Genomic DNA, 20,371 nt, shown 5'->3' with positions numbered 1-20,371 from the left:
GACATCAGATTTGAATTTTAGGAATCCCATTTTACTTGCAGTTTGGGAAAAGGACATGAGGGAAATGAAAGGCAGTTAAAGCACAAGGAGGCAGAAGGAATCAGACAAGACAGGTTGGTGACCGGCTCTAAAGTCAGTGGCGATGGGGATGGAGAAAAGTGGATGAATCCTAGTGACATTTAAGAGATAGGATCTTTGGGACTTGATGCAGGGAATCAAGGATAACTGGGGAACTTGGTCATTGATGTGCGATTCATTGAAGTAGAGAACCTAGAGAAGGAGTAGGTTTTTGTAGGGGAAATGATTTTAAATATGGGGTGCCTATGGGATATCCAAATGGAGCTGCACAGTTGAATTGTATTAAGATGAAGCTAGACTTGTAAAAAAAATTGGGGATGCGGAGAGTAAGATAGATACTGAGAGGTAGGGAGTGAGTAAACTTGAAGTACAGTGGCTCAGACAAAATACATATTTTGTAATTGTAGTATAGGCTAGCTGATCCTACAACCTAGGGCCTGCTACTCTAGGATAGTCTGTGTCAAGTACTGTGAAGGGGATCTGAGCGTTTATCCTACTTTCAAGTCAGCAAGATAACCTGCCACAGTTTCATGATTCTATTAGAAGACACGAAACCCTGTGGGTGAGAGATGAAGGGCAGTGTATTATTCACAGCAGTAGCCAGAGTATGAGCATTTTTGTGCAGTGCCCCGAGCCCCAGTTCTTAAAGGGCAGTGTGCAGTGGATTGCATTATAGAAGAGAACTGAGTGTAGGGAACCTGACTCTCTTACAATGAGTAGTAAGCATATCTGCTTTTTGGCTTTAGTGGGAAACACCATCTCTGTTTTCTAAGCTGTTTACTACTACACAAACATCCTTGAAAAGATAGTTCAGAACTAAAGAAAGCCATTGTTTCACTTGCAAGACAGTGCAGAAATGTGAGAGACCCCTAAAGAATTGATAGTTTGTAGAGCAGCACAGTTGGCAGCACCTAGTGGCTTGTTAGAAATGGAGGCTCTCAGGTTCCGTCCCAGACCTACTGAATCAGAATCTGCATTTTAATAAGATTCACCAAGTGTTATGTATGTTACAGTTTGAGAAGCACTGCTCTAGGATTTTGTTGTTTGCATGGTTGAAGTTGGTCTCTCCCCATGTCCAGATTATAGCTGGATGTTAAGGGCAAAGAGAGGGCACAGAGGAGGCACATCTATTTTCTATTTTTCCTTTTAATTAAAGTTTATTGGGGTGACAATGGCTAGTAAAGTTACATAGGTTTCAAGTGTACGATTCTGTAATACATCATCTGTATATATTATCACATTGTGTGCTCACCACCCAGAGTCAGTGCTCCTTCCATCACCGTATATTTGACCCCCTTTACCCTCATCTACCAGCCACCTTCTCCCTTGCTTTCTTTGTAACCACTAAACTATTGTCGATGTCAATGAGTTTTTGTTTGTTTGTTTTTTTTTAAGTTTTATTGGGGAATATTGGGGAACAGTATGTTTCTCCAGGGCCCATCAGCTCCAAGTCGTCCTTCTATCTAGTTGTAGAGGGTGCAGCTCAGCTCCAAGTCCAGTTGCTGTTCTCAATCTTAGTTGCAGGGAGCGCAGCCCACCATCTCATGCGGGAATTGAACGGGCAATCCTTGTTGTTGAGAGCTGGCGCTCTAACCAACTGAGCCATCCAGCCAGCTCTCCAGAAGCTCAGCAGCAGCTGGTTGTCTTCAATCTAGTTGTGGTGGCCCATGTGGGAATCGAAGTGGCAATCCTGTTGTTCAGAGCTCGCACTCTAACCAACTGAGCCACCCATCCACCCCGAGGTTTTGTTCCTTTATTTGTTTGTCTTGTTCCTTTGTTGCTTTCAGTTCTATATCCCACATATTAATGAAATCATATGGTTCTCGACTTTCTGTCTCACTTACTTCGCTTAGCATAATAAATCTCGATCTATCCATGTTGTTGCAAATGGCACAATTTCATCTTTTCTTATGCACATCTATTTAATAGGATTCAGACTTGGAAATGGTGCACATCACTTCTGCTTCTTTTCCATTGGTGAGATCTTAAACACATGGTCACATCCAATTGTGAGGGATGCTAGAACATAGTCTAGTTGGGTAGCTCTGTGCTATTACTGTGGGAAAGTGGGAGAATGGATTTTAATGGGCAGTTTGCATGTCACTCTGTCCATGTCCATGTTTGGAGGTTAGGAAAGCAACGTGGACTTGAGATAGCAGCACTTAGAAATTGAAGCTGTGGGAATGGATGAGGTTGCCAGAGTGTATCGAGCAGGGTTTCTCAACCTAGGCACTGTTGATGTTTGGAGCTGGATAATTCTTTGTTGTGGGTCTGTCCTGTACATTGTAAGATGTTCAGCAGGTTCCCTGACCTCTATTCACTAGGTGCCAGGACTCCTTCAGTTGTGACAAGCCAAAATGTCTGCAGACATTGCCAAATGTCCCGGGATGGGGGTGGGGCAAAGAACGTTTATTTTTTGAAAGCGACTGGTTCAGAGTAAGAAGAGAGAAAGAAATATCAATATGTATGAAGTAGTCAGAGGGAAAATGAAGCTCCCAAAAGAAAATGAAAAGGAATGGCCAAAGAAAAGGAGGAAAATCAGTAACGAATGGTGTCATAGAACGAAGGGAAGGGCAGTGACAGTATCCTGACAAATAGTTAAATATTGATAATTTATGCTTTGGATGTAGCAACAAGGAATTGATTGGTGGTTTTGGCACCAACTGTATTGAAATAGTTTTGGTAGAATGGTGGGGGTAGAAACCAGATCATAGAGTTATAGAGTGAATAAGGTGAGAAAGTAAAGACAGTGAGTCTGGATCACTCTTGCAAGAAATATGTTTGTGACAGGGAGGAGAGAAATAAGTTAGCAAGCAGTAGGGTGGTTGCTGAGGTGGGGGAAAGTTTTTCTTAAACATGGGGGAAATTTTGACATATTTAAATCTGTTGGGAGGAGCCATGCTTTAGTAGGTGTTCAATCAGTGTATAGTTCATGAATGAAGAATGAAATAGGGAGGGGTAAAAGGCACAGAGGAGAAGAAATAATTGATAATGCAAAGTCCCTGAAAAGGTGGGACAGAATGGGAGGTGGAGTCTGACTCAAGAAAATGTTTCTAATAGTTAGAGCTATACTATTTGTAGAATGAATTAGTGATGAGGAAACCCACCTAGTAATCCAGGTGGATGAACTCTCTTAGGAAAGATAACTGCTTAACTAAGAGTAGATGGCGACAGGCGGGTGTTAGGTTGATGGGAGTGGGCATCCCTGCGTACGATAAGGGTTAAGACTAAGTGGACCACTGAAGGCCTATTCGGGCTACTGTGTTCTGTGGTTTTTATCCCAGTCTTAACCAGCATTGAAATTTCAACATGAGTTATATTCACCTAAGAAAGCTTATTGATTAGCTGTAAAGTTTTTAAATACCTATTTTTAATGTTTTGTTTCTTAGATATTATATAGCTTAAAAGTGTACTTGTCTTCGATGTATGAATTAGGTCCGCCAGGATCTTCATGTATCAACTGCTGAATTTACAGACTTGAAGCAACAGTTGGAAAGAGACTCAGTAGTCCTAAGTTTGCTTAAACAGCTACAAGAGGTCAGTAAATTCAAATCAAACTTGAGTGTTTTGGTAGTGAGGAAGTTACAATTTTTTTTCAGTTGATCTCATTATTAAATGTGTATCCCCTGACTATATAGTATTTTTTCATATTTTAAAAACAACCAGCAGACAGACTTGAAATAATAGGATGTATAAAATAAAATACCTAATGACTATACTTATCATTTCAGTTTTCAGCAGCTATTGAAGAATATAATTGTGCATTAGCAGAGAAGAAGTATGTCACTGCTGCTCAGCATCTAGAAGAGGTATTAAACATTCTCTCCAAAGCATGAGCAATCAGTACTATTCTTGTTTTTAGTAAATTTTGTGTTCCATGTGTTCTTATCATTATACAAATACCGGGGGTGCCACACACACACAAAAATGTGTACAAGTGGACACTTTGGTCAACGTTGCTCAAGCAGTAATTCACCGTCAGAAGTTTCTGGATGCTGATGGTAACGACTTTGAGCACCTCTTGTAATTGCTGAAGTCACACGTGACTTGTATTCATCTTTTGTTATCGGTATATATTGAGTATTACAATTTTAATACAGTTTTCCTTTCTTAAAATGTGTATAAATTCTTTTGTTACCCTTCGTATATTCTGATTGATCTGAGTCCAGATGAAATGTTTAACAGTGATTCCATTTCACTACCAGGCACAGAAATGCTTGAAGTTATTGAAGTCCAGAAAATGCTTTGATTTAAAAATGTTGAAATCTCTCAGCATGGAGCTCACAATACAGAAACAGAACATCCTGTATCACCTTGGAGAAGAGTGGCAGAAGCTGATTGTATGGAAGTTCCCACCATCAAAAGGTGCTGCTGACCTCAGGTGGACTGCTTTGCTTAATCTGCCTGAACCAGTTTGGCCTCTGAATACATTCTAAATACTTTATACGTATTGGTAGATGAGAAGGTTTCATTTATTAATCTCTCAAGTCTTTATTAACTTCTCATATTAAGCAAAGTACTTGTTAGGACCAACTCATCTGGGTCTCTAAAGTGTCCTTACTTTACTTCCCTTATATCTCTATTTCTGTCCCTTTCACTAGGAAGGAGCAAAGAAGAGTGAAGATTGGGTGGGTGGGGTCTACATGATGAGGGTATGGCAGAGGAGGTGTCATACCCCCTTCTGCCACACAAAATTTCCACTGCTTTGTAGGATATACCTGTTCCCAACAGCCTTAATCCTGAAGTTTTTCTTGACTAGAAAGCTTAAAGAAGCTGTTCAACCATTCTCTCTCTTTCTGAGGAAAGAAGGCAGGGGATCAGTGAGTTGGGTTTGGCTCAATTTTTTTCAGTCCTTGGGGAAAAATGGTGACAAAATCATCAGATGGGGGCACTTTGCGAGATTAAAATGTAGTATAACTCTGGCCCTGGCATTTATTTGTACTACTTGGCTTTCAGTCCCTCTGCCCACCTCTGGGTGTGAGCCCTCCTCAATGTCTTGTTTACACAAAGTGAAACCTCTGAGGGTATTTTTAAAGGATCTGCCATTAAACCTGGTATATTTTCCACATTGAATCTTGAAATTTAGTCTTTTTCAGACACTTCACAGTTCCCTCTCCTTGTTCCCTCTCCTATATCCACTTTGGCTTCCAAATATATATGTGTGTACACACACACACACAGACACATGCGCGCGCGCGCACATTCTCTCTCTCTCTCTCTCTCTCTCTCTCTCTCTCTCTCTCTCTCTCTCTCTCTCTCTCTCTCTCTCTCTGTATTTCAAAGGAAATACCGTTTTCCCTGAAAATGAGACCTAACCAGAAAATAAGCCCTAGCATGATTTTTCAGGATGACATCCCTTAACGTAAGCCCTAATGCGTCTTTTGGAGCAAAACTTAATGTAAGACCCGGTCTTATTTTTGGGGAAACACTGTAATCTAGTAAATTTTACATTCTCTTACAAAGTAGACTATAAAATTAAGATGGCAGGTGTGTTCTTTGTTATAACATACCCTTCCTGCTAAACTTGTTTGGCAGGCTATTCTCTTTGCTTGGTAAGAAAGAACAAAGAAGAGGAGGTCTTAAGTGAAGCTATGATCTCACTTTTCATTCCTTGCCTTCATTCAGTCGTTCAATACATGTTTAATAAGCATTTATTGTATGTGCATTGTCTTGCTTTTGCACTTAGTTTCATTATTTGAACATACTAAAACCCCTGTTTTAAAGTGATGTTAAGGATATGTGTATCATAATTAATATTGGATTGCATTAGAACTGTATTGTAATAAAACAACATGTTCGGGAATATCAGTAGAGAACTGTTCTGAGGAATATAAGTGGAAACATCTTATATTGCTGTGATAGCTGATATTTTTTCCCTTTTTCTTAGATACTAGCAACTTGGAATCTTGCCTACTAACAGAACTTCATTTATACACTGAACAATCTCAAAACGAAGAGAAGACCCCTGTGCCACCAACCAGTTCTATCCTCTTGGCATTTTCTGTTCTTGGGGAGCTACATACCAAGCTTAAATCATTTGGTAAGACACACTACTTTGTTTCATTTACATGAAATCTCAGAAGGTCCATGTTAAATTTAAAGGAATATCGATGATGGATCGTTGGAGTTGACCTCATTCTTCAAATGGAATTGTCATAAATATTAGCCTTCTTACTGAGGGCTTAGATATTTTCTTTCCTCTGTTTTCTTTCTTTTTTCTTCTTTAAACTAACTGCTGCAATTTATTTTATCTGATTTTGAATAATTTAAATAAAAATCTGTAGAGAACCTGGAAACTTCAGTGGGAAAACCTGCAGTGCATAATGTGTGGTGTGTAATGTCCTGATATATGTGTTTTTGTTGTTAGACTCAAAGATATTTTTTTGACTTGCTTTTATTGAAAAGTTTCTTCTAGTGATTTTTGATGCGTGCTCATATAATTTTTCAGGTCAGCTGCTGCTGAAGTATATCCTTATGCCTCTGGTATCTTGCCCCTCCCTTTCTGCTGTGATAGACAACCAGTCTAACGTCATTATCATTCGGTTTGAATCTGTGATGACTGACTTAGAACATCCATCGCCATCTGAAGTTTTTGTAAAAATCAGATTGGTACTGGAAGTGCTCCAGAAACAACTTCTAGGTATGTACCTCCAAGGCAGTGCTTTTATATTTTGGAAAAGTCATTATGGTTTTTGAAAGTATTAATGTCCACAATCTGAGTGAATGGAGATCGGAGGTGAGTAGATTATGCATGGGAACAAAGTAATTACCTTCTTCTTGTTCTACTTTGGCAAGTAGGGTTATCATTGGTACCTCAGATTCTGTATTTGTAATATTCAGTTGAATTCTAGGATGCTCTGGGCTCACTTGACTTCTAGTAACATCACATTTTGCGACTCTGGCTTTAATTATAGGAGAAGCAGAAATGAATCGAGAGCTGTTTTACGTATTTCGGTGGGAAAATCCCTTAACCTGACAGAAACAAACTAGATTTAACATAGGAAATTAATTACATGCCAACTCAAACGATTGGTTAGGTCTTCATATATTCACATTTGAAATAGCCAGTTTCTGTGTTGCTTGAATTATTTTTTGGTTGTCATAGTATTAAAAATAAAGTTTCTTCTGGTGTTTTGTTTTTTTTTATTATTCAAGTTTATTGGGGTGACAATTGTTAGCAAAGTTGCATAGATTTAAGGTGTACAATTCTGTATTACATCATCTGTATCTCACATTGCGTGTTCATCGCCCAGAGTCAGTTCTCTTTCCATCACCATATATTTGATCCCCTTCACTCTCATCTACCATCCGCCCCCTCCCTTTCTTCTGGTGTTCTAATACTGTTTTTTTTAGTCTGTTTAACTTACCTTCTGTTTTGCCTTTCTCAGTTACCGTATTGAATAGTCAGATCAAGCATTCTTGCTGTGAAGAAAATAAAAAAATTTGTGCTATTGTTTATATGCCTTCCTGGCAGTCGTATAGTTTATTTAGGGAACAAATATGCAAGGAATTCTTTCTAGTTTTGACAGTAGCAGAGAAGAAAAAATCTTAAGACCTGGATAAATTGCAAAAATTCACAGTAGTTTTCTTGTTTCTTCTCTTAGGGAGATAATACACTTTTGTTTTTATTAGATATAAACAGACTTATAAACAAAATATCCAAGGATTGGAAGGAACCAGAGAGGTGATTCAATGCAAATATCTCTGTGCTTGAATCTCTATAACTCTCCCATCAGTTGGTCTTATAACCAACCTAAGCACCATTAGTGAGAGGGAACTTACTTCCTCTTGAGGCATTTCATCTTACCTCTGGGCAACTGAGCACTATGAAGTTTTTGTTTGTTTTTTAAAAATCAGATTTCCTTTCTATATTAAATATGATTACCAAAATCCCCATTTTGCAAATTATATCTTTAGGGTAGTTGCTTAAAAAATTTGTTTAAAACATATTATCCTATAATATCTGCTTTATTGATGCTATTTCTACTATGTGGAGCTATATAGGACAAATCTATTGCCTAATACACTTGATAGACTTTCAAATTCTTTGCAGTAGCTGTTATTATTTCCCCTACATCTTGCCACCAGTATAAACATCATTAGGTTTTTTTTTTTGAGTGACATAGTTTTAAGTTCCCCTTCATTGATGTTCTGTGAATATATTCCATTTCTTCTGTACTCCTCTTGTTAAAGTATAGTGTTTAAAACAAAACAAGTATTCTAGGTCTACTCTAAACCAAGTCAGAACAGTGTGGAGCGTTCAGGCCCGCATTCTCAGTTCCATACTTCGCATAAGTATAGCCAAGACCATTATGACACAGTGAATTCACTGAGCTTAATGTAAACGGAAATCTTGTCTTATTCAGTGCAAACCGCTGCTTTACCGTCTTACACTGTACTTGATTGTTTCTTTGGAATTAACATTAATCCTTGTTAAATTTTACTCAGTACAGTTTTACAGTGTGTTTACTCTTCTTTCTACTTCATTTGAGTGCCTAAATTGATAACCATGTTTTCTTATACTTTAAGTCAGTGATGATACTGTTTCCTGGGATAGGGCCAGGAAGGCGGGAGCCGGGGGGTGTCTTGGAGAATTCCAGTAGAAAATACTTTCCAATTTGACACGGTTCATTAAATTAATTAGTACTCAACCCATTATTTTATTTGTCAGTTTTCTTAGTACCTAGAATGTTTAGGGCAGAAGACAACTTAGTGTTGCTAGGTCCTCTTCTAATCTCTTTATGTATTTAGGCTTTCGTTTCTTTTTTACCATTTATTCGTCCCCTTTTGGCTCAGAGATCATTGTTTTTGGCAAAGAAGAGGATAGCAAAGAAGGAGTTTAGGAATTCTGTGTTCTCTTTGATATCCATCAGTCAACATTCCCTTGCTTTATCTTCTTGATCTAAATAGAACCTGAAAATCATATGTTGACTCTTCAGTTCTTTTTGGAATCCTCTACTTTCTTTGGCTTTTAGTTATTCTGAAAGTGTATAAAGGCTTTTGCCCTTCCTTTTATGTTTAATATATATATTTTTTTATCCCAAGTTTTCTTTACTATTAAGCATTTTATGCCAACAACAAAGGAGCTTTTAAAAGAAGAGAATGAAAATTATTTTACAAAGAATTTGACAAAATGTGTAAAAACCCTTAAAATTTATCCTTTAAACCAGAATTTCAACTTCTAGGATTCTGTTCTAAAGAAAAATTATTTCTTTAATAAATGGTTTTAAATATATAAAACCATTTATGTGTAAGGATGTTCATCACAATGTTACTTATAATGCTGAAATACTGGAAAGTAGAATCCTAGAAGTTTCCTGGTTTCAACATATTAATTGGGAGAGGGACACAATTCAGTCCACATGATGTATGTGTGCGTAAGCGTGCTTGTGTGTGTGTTTGGCAAATTCATACGAGGTCGGACAATTAAGGTTCACAAACTCATCCTAGAAAAAGTTCTACATACCTCACTGATGAATACCACTATGGTCACCTTCAAAGTACTCCCCTTGGGAAGCTATGCACTGACGCCAGCGCCTAGTCCACCCTCCAAAGCAATTTTGGAACTCTTTCTGGATTGGCCATCAGAGCTGTCGTCATGTTACCTTTGAAGTCCTGAATGTCATCAAAATGTCTTCCTTTCAATACTTCCTTTATCTTGGTGTAAAGAAAGAAGTCACTCGGGGCCAGATTAGGTGAGTGGGGAGGGTGTTCCAATAGAGTTATTTGTTTACTGGCTAAAAAGTCCCTCATAGACAGTGCCGTGTGAGCTGGTGCATTGTCGTGTTGCAAGAGCCGTGAGTTGTTGGCAAAAAGTTCAGGTTGTCTAACTTTTTCACGCAGCCTTTTCAGCACTTCCAAATAGTAAACTTGGTTAACTATTTGTCCAGTTGGTGCAAATTCATAATGAATAATCCCTCTGATATCAAAAAAGGTTAGCAACATTGTTGCAACGACTTCACAAACTTAATTATCAGACCTGGTATATACCGGGGGTGCCAAAAAAATGTATACACATTTTAAGAGATGTTAACACTTTGGTCAACATTGTTGAAGTAGTAGTTCACTGTAATCAGAAGTGTCTGGATGCTGATGGTAACCACTTTGAGCACTTCTTGTAACTGATGAAGTCAAACATGACTTATATTCATCTTTTGTTATTGGTATTTATTAATGCAGTTTTTCTTTTCTTAAAATGTGTATACATTTTTTTGGCACCCTCTGTACGTATGAATCTAAGGGAGGAATACCAACCAAACTTAAAATTGGCAAGGAAAGAAAGATTAGCTTGTGGGTATGGAGAGGGCAAATTTGGATTTTTTTCTCTATAAACCTTAATGGTGTTGGTCTTGTCACAACAAGCATGCTTTACTGTTGCCATGAATGCTTTTCTGGAAAGTATAAGTTACTAAAATTTACCAAGAAGCAGAAACTCTGAACATATAATTGTAGAAGAAATTTGAAAGATTTGGCACTAAAAAGGCGACCATCGGGCACCAATGGCTAAATTCTATATGTTCTTCAAATTACAGATAATTCTTTGTTGATCAAGCTCTTTGGTAGGTAGAAAAAGATGAAAGGTACCCTAATTAATTTTTTAAAGACCAGCATAAACTTAATACCAAAATATAATATAGCCTACTCACAGAGAAAACTATAGTAGGATTTTACCTTTGACTTATAAATGCAAACATAAAAAAAAAAATCCAATAGTACCTTTAAAAAGGACATATTGTGACCAAGGGTTTATTCTAGGAGTGCAAAGATGGTTCAGCATAAGAAAGCAATCAGACAGTTCCTTATGTCAGCATATTGTTACATCATTAGATGTGGGAAATATGACAAAATTTAGTGCCCTTTACTAGTAAAAAACTTTTGATAGTTTGAAATGTTTATGATATGATCTTAAAGGAAAAAAAGGATACAAAAAGCTTTTTATGGTGTGATCACACCAATGTATTATACTTATCTTTTTCTTCTCTGATATGTATGCATATATCCATTCAACAAATCTTTATAGAGCAAGACACTGTACCACTTTGCTATAGCATTTGACTAAGATGGTGCCTGCATTTCAGTTTATTGTCTACATCAGTATTGTCTAAAAGAAATAAAATGCGAGCTACATAATGTAATTTGAACTTTTCTAGTGGCCACATTTAAAAAAGTTAAATGAAACTTGAACTTATATTTAATAATATATTTAGCCCAACATATACAAAATTTCATTTCAATATATGTAATCAATATAAAAATTATTAATGAGATATTTTACATTCCTTTATTATACAGACGCTTCCAAATTTGGTGAATATTTTATACTTACAGTATATCTCAATTCAGATGCAAATTTTCCCTGGAAATACTTGATCTGTATTTAGACTGTCATAAAATTTACTGTTGAAAAAGTAGGTTCCATACCCAAGTTGTTTCAAACACACACTGAAAAGTTTTCCAATAGCTGTATTGAGTACCAAAAATTTATTAGTACCTACATGAACATTGATTTGTATTTTGAAAAGATTTAGTTTCAACATAAATTCTTGCATCTGTCTAGCGAGGTCACAAATGAACTTTCCTTGGAACTTCACATTTAGCTTGTTCATATGCAGTGTGATCTCAGGAGAAAACAAAGTGCATTACCACTTATCATCTCTGATTATTGAATATTTGGTGAGCATTACTTTTGTTGCAAGAAAATCTTGAAGATAACGGTACAGTAAATTTTTGTAAAACTCTTCCAGACTCAACTAATGAGCCTTGGCAAAGAACATAAGATCATCATATTTATCGCCTGCTATTTTATTCAACAGCTCAATAAATCAGTGATAATTTATAGTGTTTACATGTATATATACTGAATGATTTTAACACCTATATTCATGACACTTCATAGTATTTGTTTCAAGAGAAAACTTAATATGTATTACGCAGTGGAGATAACCAATAAGGGGATCATCAGTCTCTTGTTTTAAAATTCCTATAAATCTGTATTTTTTTTACCTAACGTATCTTTTGAATGCTGTTATGATAGAAATGACTTATATATCCAGCTGAAATTATTCTTTGTCATATAATCATGGAATTTTAAGATTACAAAATATGTTACAAGTTTGATGTTTTGGGCAGTGAACTGACAATATTTCTTTGTAAATTTGGAAATCCTTTTAGACAAAATATACTTAAAGAATGTACAGCTAAAAGAAAGTATGTGCAATTTTTCTAAAATTGAATCAATTGATCTTTGATATTTATTGTTAGAAAGATTTAGTCTTCTATAGTGAAGGTCTTTCACATTTTTAAAAATGTATTTTTCTCATAATTTTATAACAAAGTTTTCATAACTGAAATAATAATTTCTTTTGCCATCTCTCTATCTAAAAATGTTTGTGTGTGTGTGTGGGTGTACAAGAATCCAGGTGGTTTTTAGCTGGCCGAAGTTATAAGCTCAGATCCTGTTAACATCACATTTTTAGTTATACATTTAAGTGTGATTTCAGGTGACTAATTTTGTCCTTTCTTTTTTAAGAGGACACTTAATAAATAAAAACTTAATAAATTCCCAACAAGTTTGCTGAAAATGTCTCTTAATATTGTTTATTATTCTAAAAAGCTTTTGCATAGCAAGCAACCAGGTTTTTTGTTTTGCTGTTTTAGCAAATTGCAGCTGCCTTTTATTGTGAAATTTGTTATGTATTTTCTTCCAGTCTGTCTTTTCTTTCCTTTACTGTTGCAGCAGTTCTGCTAGCTTCTGCATCTTATGATTCTGCATCAATAGTGTACCTTAATTTTAAATTTAGAAGTCTGGCAATAGTTGTTTTCCTCAACCAGAAAAATAATTATATCATTAAAATAATAAGTATTTCAATTTAACTACCTTTTACAATTTATATAGGTATCCGTAAAACTTGTGCTGTGTGCATTAAATATTCAGATAAACACATTACAGTGTTGCACTGGTGCACAGAACAAAACATCATTCTAATGGAATGAATCCGCTTATACTAACTAGATTGGAAATATTAGAAGTGATGTATGTGCCTAACAGGAGGACTACAGTACAGCATAAGAGCTTATGTGACTCAGTGCTTAAAGTGAAATAGTTCTATATCGAAACAACAAGGCTGTGTTTAATAGAAAAGTATTTTACAGTACTTCAGTACTTTCTCTCTCTCTTTTTTTTTTTTTCAGTTTAAAATTTTTATTCAAAAGTGTCCCATGTACCCTGAAGGATGAACCCAATTTTCCTCAATGTTAACATCTTGTGTAACTATACTACAACTACTGTGTTTCCCTGAAAATAAGACCCAGCCGGACCATCAGCTCTAATGCATCTTTTGGAGCAAAAATTAATATAAGACCGGTCTTATTTTAATGAAAGACCCGGTATAATATAATAATATAATATAACACCACGTCTTATATTAATTTTTGCTCCAAAAACGCATTAGAGCTGATGGTCCAGCTAGGTATTATTTTCGGGGAAACACGGTAGGTAATTGACTTTGATACAATTTGCAGAACTTACTCAGATTTGACCAGTTTTACCTGCTCTCAGTTGTGTGTGTGTATATTCTGTGCAATTTCATCATGTGTAAATTTATGTAACTACCACCACAATCAAGATACAGAACTATTCTATCACTGCAAAGCTCCCTGAGCTACCCTTTATAACCACACACCCTTGCTTCCATTTTTAAACTTAGGCTGAATTTAATTAAAAATTTAAAAAATTTACTTGCGCCGTCATACTAGCCACATTTCAAGTGCTCGGTAGCAAATTGTGGCTTGTGGCTATCATCCTGAACAGTGTTGGGCTATACTTTATATATTGTAAAGTATGTCAAGGCTCTGAGATAATATATTCACTTTCTTTGAAGGTTCTTATCCTCTAAGGTCTTCTTGGTGAATCAGAACTAGGTTAAAAATAAATGGTTCCTTTTATGGTTACTCTTCCCTCTACATTGGTCACTGATTCTTAACAATTAATTCATTAATAGTAGTATATTCTAAATATAATTCCTTCAAAATGTGTTGGAAAAAACTACCATTGGGTATACCATAGAAGAGGTATTGAGTATTCTGTTTGCTAGACTAGATATGCTATAATGTAGGGTGTTTATTGATATTTTACTTAGGATAAACACTCAATGCCCAAGCAGAGATGAAAAAAGTGTGTTTATTCATTATTAGAGAACCTGGGATTTTATTCTGAACAGTTTCAACTTGGTATACAGAACATTTGAGTGCTTGTCATATAATCAGATCAGTAGATTAGTAGTAGATGATTATAATGTAGATGGCTTAATACCTTATTGTTACACTGTACAGGCTGTAATATAGTGCAAATGATTCATTTGAGCAGTGAAAATAAAATAATAATTGTATGTCATGCTTTGTTCCACGCAATCCGTTGAGCTAGCTGTAGAATTATCTGTGCTGTTTTCTTCCCCATTATCTTAAAATTAAAGAATTCTAGAAACCTAGGGAACTTGAGAATAATCCATACTGTGAATGCTTTCTTGTTTAAAACTTTTTCTTTTGAATTCAGATTTGCCGCTTGATACTGATCTAGAAAATGAAAAAACATCTAAGATCGTATTGGCTGAGATGCTTGGTGACATGATCTGGGAGGAATTGTCTGAGTGCCTCATTAAAAACTGTTTGGTTTATTCTATCCCAACAAATAGCAGCAAATTACAGCAGTATGAAGAGGTAAGAGCAGAGATACCACAGAAGGTTTAAAGAGACTGTGGGTTCCTATTGGTGTCTCTTTTTTTTTTTTTTTAGAAAGATCTTTTGTTCTTCAGTGACATCTTTAAGAAAATTATTAATAAGGAATAGAAGCAAATTCCGTATAACTTCCTTTTTCTTCCGGCTTCCTACTATTTGATTGGGAAGTATCTTTTCTTATTAAATATACTTTCTTTATTAAGATACTTTTGAAAAGCAGTTGTTCTTTTATGTATACTTATATTAGCTATAGTAGTTATTATGTGACACTTTTTTGTTTCTTTTTAGTGTTTCCTTGAACACTAAAAAAATAAGTATATTTATTTTAAAGGTCTTTGCACTTTTACTCAGTAGAGTCAGAAATTTCTGTTTAAGATACTCTTCCTAATGAATTTAAGGCTAGAAAAATGTATATTATCTTTATACCTAATAATTGATGGTTTGTTGTAAAACTTAATGACCAGCTGGTCCTTGTTATTTTCTATACACTGGATTTGAAATTTTAATATTGAAATGTAATAATATGTATATAATTCTTTTCTTTTTGTTTTTCTCAGATTATACAATCCACTGAAGAATTTGAAAATGCCTTAAAGGAGATGAGGTTTTTAAAAGGAGATACTACTGATTTGCTAAAATATGCCCGTAACATCAATTCTCATTTTGCTAACAAGAAGTGTCAGGATGTGATTGTGGCAGCCAGAAACCTAATGACCTCTGAAATTCACAACACTGTGAAGGTATTGCAGTTATAGTATATTACATTGTATTTGGGAACCAGCTCATTTCTGAGATGAATATGGTGGAGTGGAAGAGAGCATGACCGTTGCCGAATTCACTGAGGGGAATTATTAATCGTCTAAATCTTAGTTTTCTCACCTTAAAGTGGTCCTAATATCTACCTCTTTCGTAGGGTATTGTGTGGTCCACATAAGATAATGCACATGAAAGCACTGTATAAATTGAAAAAGTCTATGCAATATAACGGATTACTATTGTTGAAATATCAACCTGTCCATTTTTCTCAACTTTATTACTTGAGTTTTTAGTATACAGTTTTGTGACAGGTATAATTAGGCTTCATTTATGTCCAGAGATTGTATCCAATTGTGAAAATGTTGACTTTATCTTTTGGCTAATAGTTTTGAAATTAACATAGTAAAACAAACAAAAAGATGTGATCTATTTAGGGTATAAACAAGTTATCAGCGAAGTCAGTGGACTAATTAATTTGCATTGAGGGTAATTTACTGTTTTTATCTTAGATAATTCTATTTTTTTTTCTTTTCGTTCTTTACATATATAAAATAATATTTGGTAAATGTAAGGTAATACTTAGATTAAAGCAACACATAGATTAAGGTAACCCCTTAATAGAAAATTCCTCAGCCATTTTTCTTCTGTCACTGCAGGTACTAGGCTTTTTTTACCTCTATCCCTTCTTCTGCCATGCTTCAGTTTCCTTGGGGCTACCCTGTTACCATGTCCATTTCAACAAAATATTTAGCCGTTTGAGAGCACAGATATTAGCACATTTGAGGTAATTTTGGATTGTTAAGGGAGCTGAAATCTGCTTAGTACCAGGAACTTTCCTGTAGGCTATTTCCCCCTGCCATAAATATCACTTAATTGTGTCACTCTTCTGCATTCTAATTTTAGCCATAATTTTGATGGCCACATCCCTGACATTTGTATTCTTATTTAAGCTTCACAGCAGCCCTATAGACACTATTACACCATTTTACAGATTAGGAAGACAAATCTGATGACATTTTTATCAGACTCAACTTTTTCTATTTGGAATTTTCTGTAGAGGTCCAGTATGTGCAGAGCAGAGCTGCTCTTCTTTATGTATTTATGCATTTATTTATTTATTTATTTTTATTGGGGAACAGTGTGTTTCTCCAGGGCCCATCAGCTCCAAGTCGTTGTCCTTCCATCTAGTTGTGGAGGGTGCAGCTCAACTCCAAGTCCAATCGCCGTTTTCCAATCGCCGTTTTCAAATCTTCAGTTGCAGGGGTTTAGCCCACCATCCCATGAGGGAATTGAACTGGCCACCTTGTTGAGAGCTTGCGCTCTAACCAACTGAGCCATCCGGCTGTCCCACCGGCAGTTCAGCGATAGCTCGTTGTCTTCAATCTAGTTGTGGAGGGCGCAGCTCACTGGCCCATGTGGGAATAGAACCAGCAACCCTGTTGTTCAGAGCTCATGCTCTAACCAACTGAGCCATCCAGCTGCCCCAGAGTTGCTCTTCTTGCCATGGGAGTAGGGGCCCTGCTGCTTCTGCCTGCTTAATCTCTCCTTTTTTTGGCCCCGTAGGCATCTTTGAGAAGCAAAGTTTGAAAACCATTATTGCAATACAGTTTCATTCTTTTACATGAGAAAAGGGAGGTCCACAGAGGTTAAATGACTTTGTCAAAAGTTAGGGTAAAAATTATCACTGATGTTTCCAGACTAGCAGTCTAGTGTTCGTTCCTTTCATTTTGACCAAGTGGGAATTTTCATTCTGTATAAATGTTAGGGAGCCATTTTTGGTTTTGATTTGGAATTCTTAAGTGGAGGATAGGCTAGTCTGAGCTTTTTCTTTGACTAAGCCAACGTGTGTTCCTGCTGGGAAATGATTTGTTTATGACAAGAACACAAAATTATACTGGCCTGCAATTATCTAATAGTCTAATTTGAGAAAGATGATTTTTGAAGGTCCTTCCATTTACCTGAAATCTTGGGCCAGTTTCACAGCTTTGTTATTGTCATCAAGATTAAGAATGTACATCTTTTCTTACCACAACTTCTTTATCCATTCATCTATCGAAGGACATTTTGGTTGTTTCCAGGTCTTGGCCACCATAAATAAAGCTGCAGTGAACATTGGAGCACACGTTGGAGCATCTTTATGGATAAATGTTTTCATATGTTTTGGGTAGATACGCAGGAGAGGGATTGTTGGGTCATATGGTAATTCTATTCGTAATTTTTTGAGGAACCTCCACACTGCCTTCCATAGCGGCTGCACCAGTCTGCATTCCCACCAACAGTGTATGAGGCTTCCTTTTTCTCCACAGCCTCTCCAACACTTGTAACTATTTGTCTTGTTGATGACAGCCATTCTGACTGGGGTGAGGTGATATTTTATTGTGGTTTTTATTTGCATTTCTCTGATGATTAGTGATGTTGAGCACTTTTTCATATGTCTATTTGCCATTTGTATGTCCTCTTTGGAGAAATGTCTCTTCAGGTCGTCTGCCCATTTTTCAATTGGGTTGTTTGTTTTTTTGTTGTTGAGATGCATGAGTTCCTTGTATACTTTGGATATTAGCCCTTTATCGGAGGCACTGTAGACAAAAATCTTCTCCCGTTCAGTTGGTTGCCTCTTTATTTTGTTGATGGTTTCTTTTGCTGTGTGGAAGCTTTTAAGTTTCAAAAGATGAAATAGGACCATTTATGACAACATGGATGGATCTTGAGAGTATAATGCTAAGCGAAATAAGTCAGACAGAAAAAGCAGAGAACCATATGATTTCACTGATATGTGGTATATAAACCAAAAACAACAAAAGAACAAGACAAACAAATGAGAAACAAAAACTCATAGACACAGACAATAGTTTAGTGGTTACCAGAGGGTAAGGGGGGTGGGGGTGGGAGATGAGGGTAAGGGGGATCAAATATATGGTGATGGAAGGAGAACTGACTGGGCGATGGACACACAATGGGATTTATAGATGATGTGATACAGAATTTTACACCTGAAATCTATGTAATTTTACTAACAATTGTCACCCCAATAAATTTTAATTAAAAAAATGTACAGAAGAATTAGAAGAATGGCACAGCGAAGGGGATTGCTTACTTCTTGTGATGTGCTCTCAACCCAAGTGTGAGCAGTCATTAAAATACTCAGACCTTTTAATTATCCTGTAGAAGCCACAGCTTTATCATCATGGAAGCAACCAATAGCTTATTTTTCATGGTGTGCTTGCATTTGGATTATTCTGAAGATAGTGCATTTTCTATGTTTCTTTGTTTGACTCTTAGATTACTCCTGATTCTGAGATAAGTGTGCCTGACTTACACTTTCTTTGTTTGACTCTTAGATTACTCCTGATTCTAAGATAAGTGTGCCTGACTTACCTCGCCCTGATGAGGATGACAAGCTACAAGTCCAGAAAATGTCCATAACTCAGTACAATGATGTGGTGAATTTACAGCCTGAAAATACACTGGACCAGCATTCCTTTGCTTTGCCCCCATGCCACATCAGTGAGTCTGTAAGGAAATTAATGGAACTCGCCTATCAGACTTTGCTAGAGGCAACAACCAGCAGCGATCAGTGGTAAGAGTTCTGAGTTTGAAAATGGCAATGACTCGCTTAAATGCCTATCTAAACGGACATTTAGTAAGAAAATCCTAGCTGGAATTCGTTGGGTTTTCTTATCCCATTAGTTAATATTTTTTCCTAGAAAGTCAGTGCAGCACAGAGATATATATTGATAATTAAGTTTTATTTACAACAACATACATCTTACAACAAGGTATAAGAAATAGAAGCATGTATATGGATGGACAAATAAGTTATTTTGATGTTAAAAATTATTACTTTTTAACAAAAAGCTTTAAAATTTTTTTTAATTTTCACTTTTTATTTGAATTGAATGATATTACATGAGAAAGCACATATAAAGAATTTAGAATGCTACCAGGAAAATGATTAATACTCAAATGTTTATTATTGGTGGCGGTGGTAATATTGGTAGTGATAGTTGTACCAACTGCTCCAGTCTGCTCTGGCCTTTTAATTTAACTTAACATTTATTTTACCTTTTAAAATCCAGGCCCTAATTGATTTCCATTTTAAATGCTTATTTTTTAAAGCCATAATAGTTTGTTGGGCAGCCAAAGGTTGAAAGAAAAGACTGGAATGTACCAAAGATCTGATTTCACCCTTCCAGGATGATTTCTTCCAATCTGCACTTGTATACAGGGTACCCCAAACTCTGTTTCACAGCTCATACTGAATCTCTTTTTGTAAGCATCTTCCCTACTCCTAGACTAAATTAAAGAGAAAAAAGCAGGCTGTAGCCCAAGTTGGCTGTAGAACAGATTTACAAAAGCCGCTTTAGTTTGTATCTATTGTAGCAGTTTTTTACTTCTCATCCTCATAGTAGAAAACAATTTCATTTAGGGCTGGACTTAATCAAATTGCATCTTTAGATGGGCTTCCAAACTTACAGTTTTTATGTCCATATATAAACAAACTCGTCTATTTTATTCAGCCCTAGAAAGGACATGTTTACCAAGATAACTTCTGTGACTTTAATGAATCATTATATTCCCAAGCCCATCCACTTTTAAATATAAGTAGGAAGAAAAATATATGTAAAAAAAATCATGTAATCCTTTGGCAGAATAAATATAGAAGTAACTATTTCTTCACATGGCATTCACTTGAAATATACCCGATCAGAAGTTAGGGGTGCAAGGCACTATTTTCTAAATTTTTTGAGAACTCAGAACACCAACAATATTTTTATATACTGAATGTCTATGGACAGTCTTTCCA

The 20,371-nt window shown here is 36.0% G+C and overlaps 1 protein-coding gene across 1 annotated transcript in view; it reads left to right on the top strand.

Annotated features, from left to right (window-relative positions):
* The window catches only part of ZW10 (zw10 kinetochore protein), a 41,369-nt gene that overhangs the window by 4,088 nt on the left and 16,910 nt on the right, over window positions 1-20,371 (top strand). The window contains exons 3-10 of the mRNA XM_033121536.1: window positions 3,514-3,615; window positions 3,810-3,887; window positions 4,284-4,443; window positions 5,966-6,118; window positions 6,527-6,718; window positions 14,630-14,793; window positions 15,369-15,551; window positions 18,906-19,144. Coding sequence (XP_032977427.1) covers window positions 3,514-3,615; window positions 3,810-3,887; window positions 4,284-4,443; window positions 5,966-6,118; window positions 6,527-6,718; window positions 14,630-14,793; window positions 15,369-15,551; window positions 18,906-19,144 — 1,271 coding nt within the window. The remainder of the gene's footprint in view (window positions 1-3,513; window positions 3,616-3,809; window positions 3,888-4,283; window positions 4,444-5,965; window positions 6,119-6,526; window positions 6,719-14,629; window positions 14,794-15,368; window positions 15,552-18,905; window positions 19,145-20,371) is intronic.

This window comes from Rhinolophus ferrumequinum, chromosome 11 (assembly GCF_004115265.2).
Source record: "Rhinolophus ferrumequinum isolate MPI-CBG mRhiFer1 chromosome 11, mRhiFer1_v1.p, whole genome shotgun sequence".
Lineage (NCBI taxonomy): Eukaryota > Metazoa > Chordata > Mammalia > Chiroptera > Rhinolophidae > Rhinolophus > Rhinolophus ferrumequinum.
The sequence above is the reverse complement of the archived record's forward strand: the minus strand, read 5'-3'. Positions and strand labels throughout refer to the sequence as shown.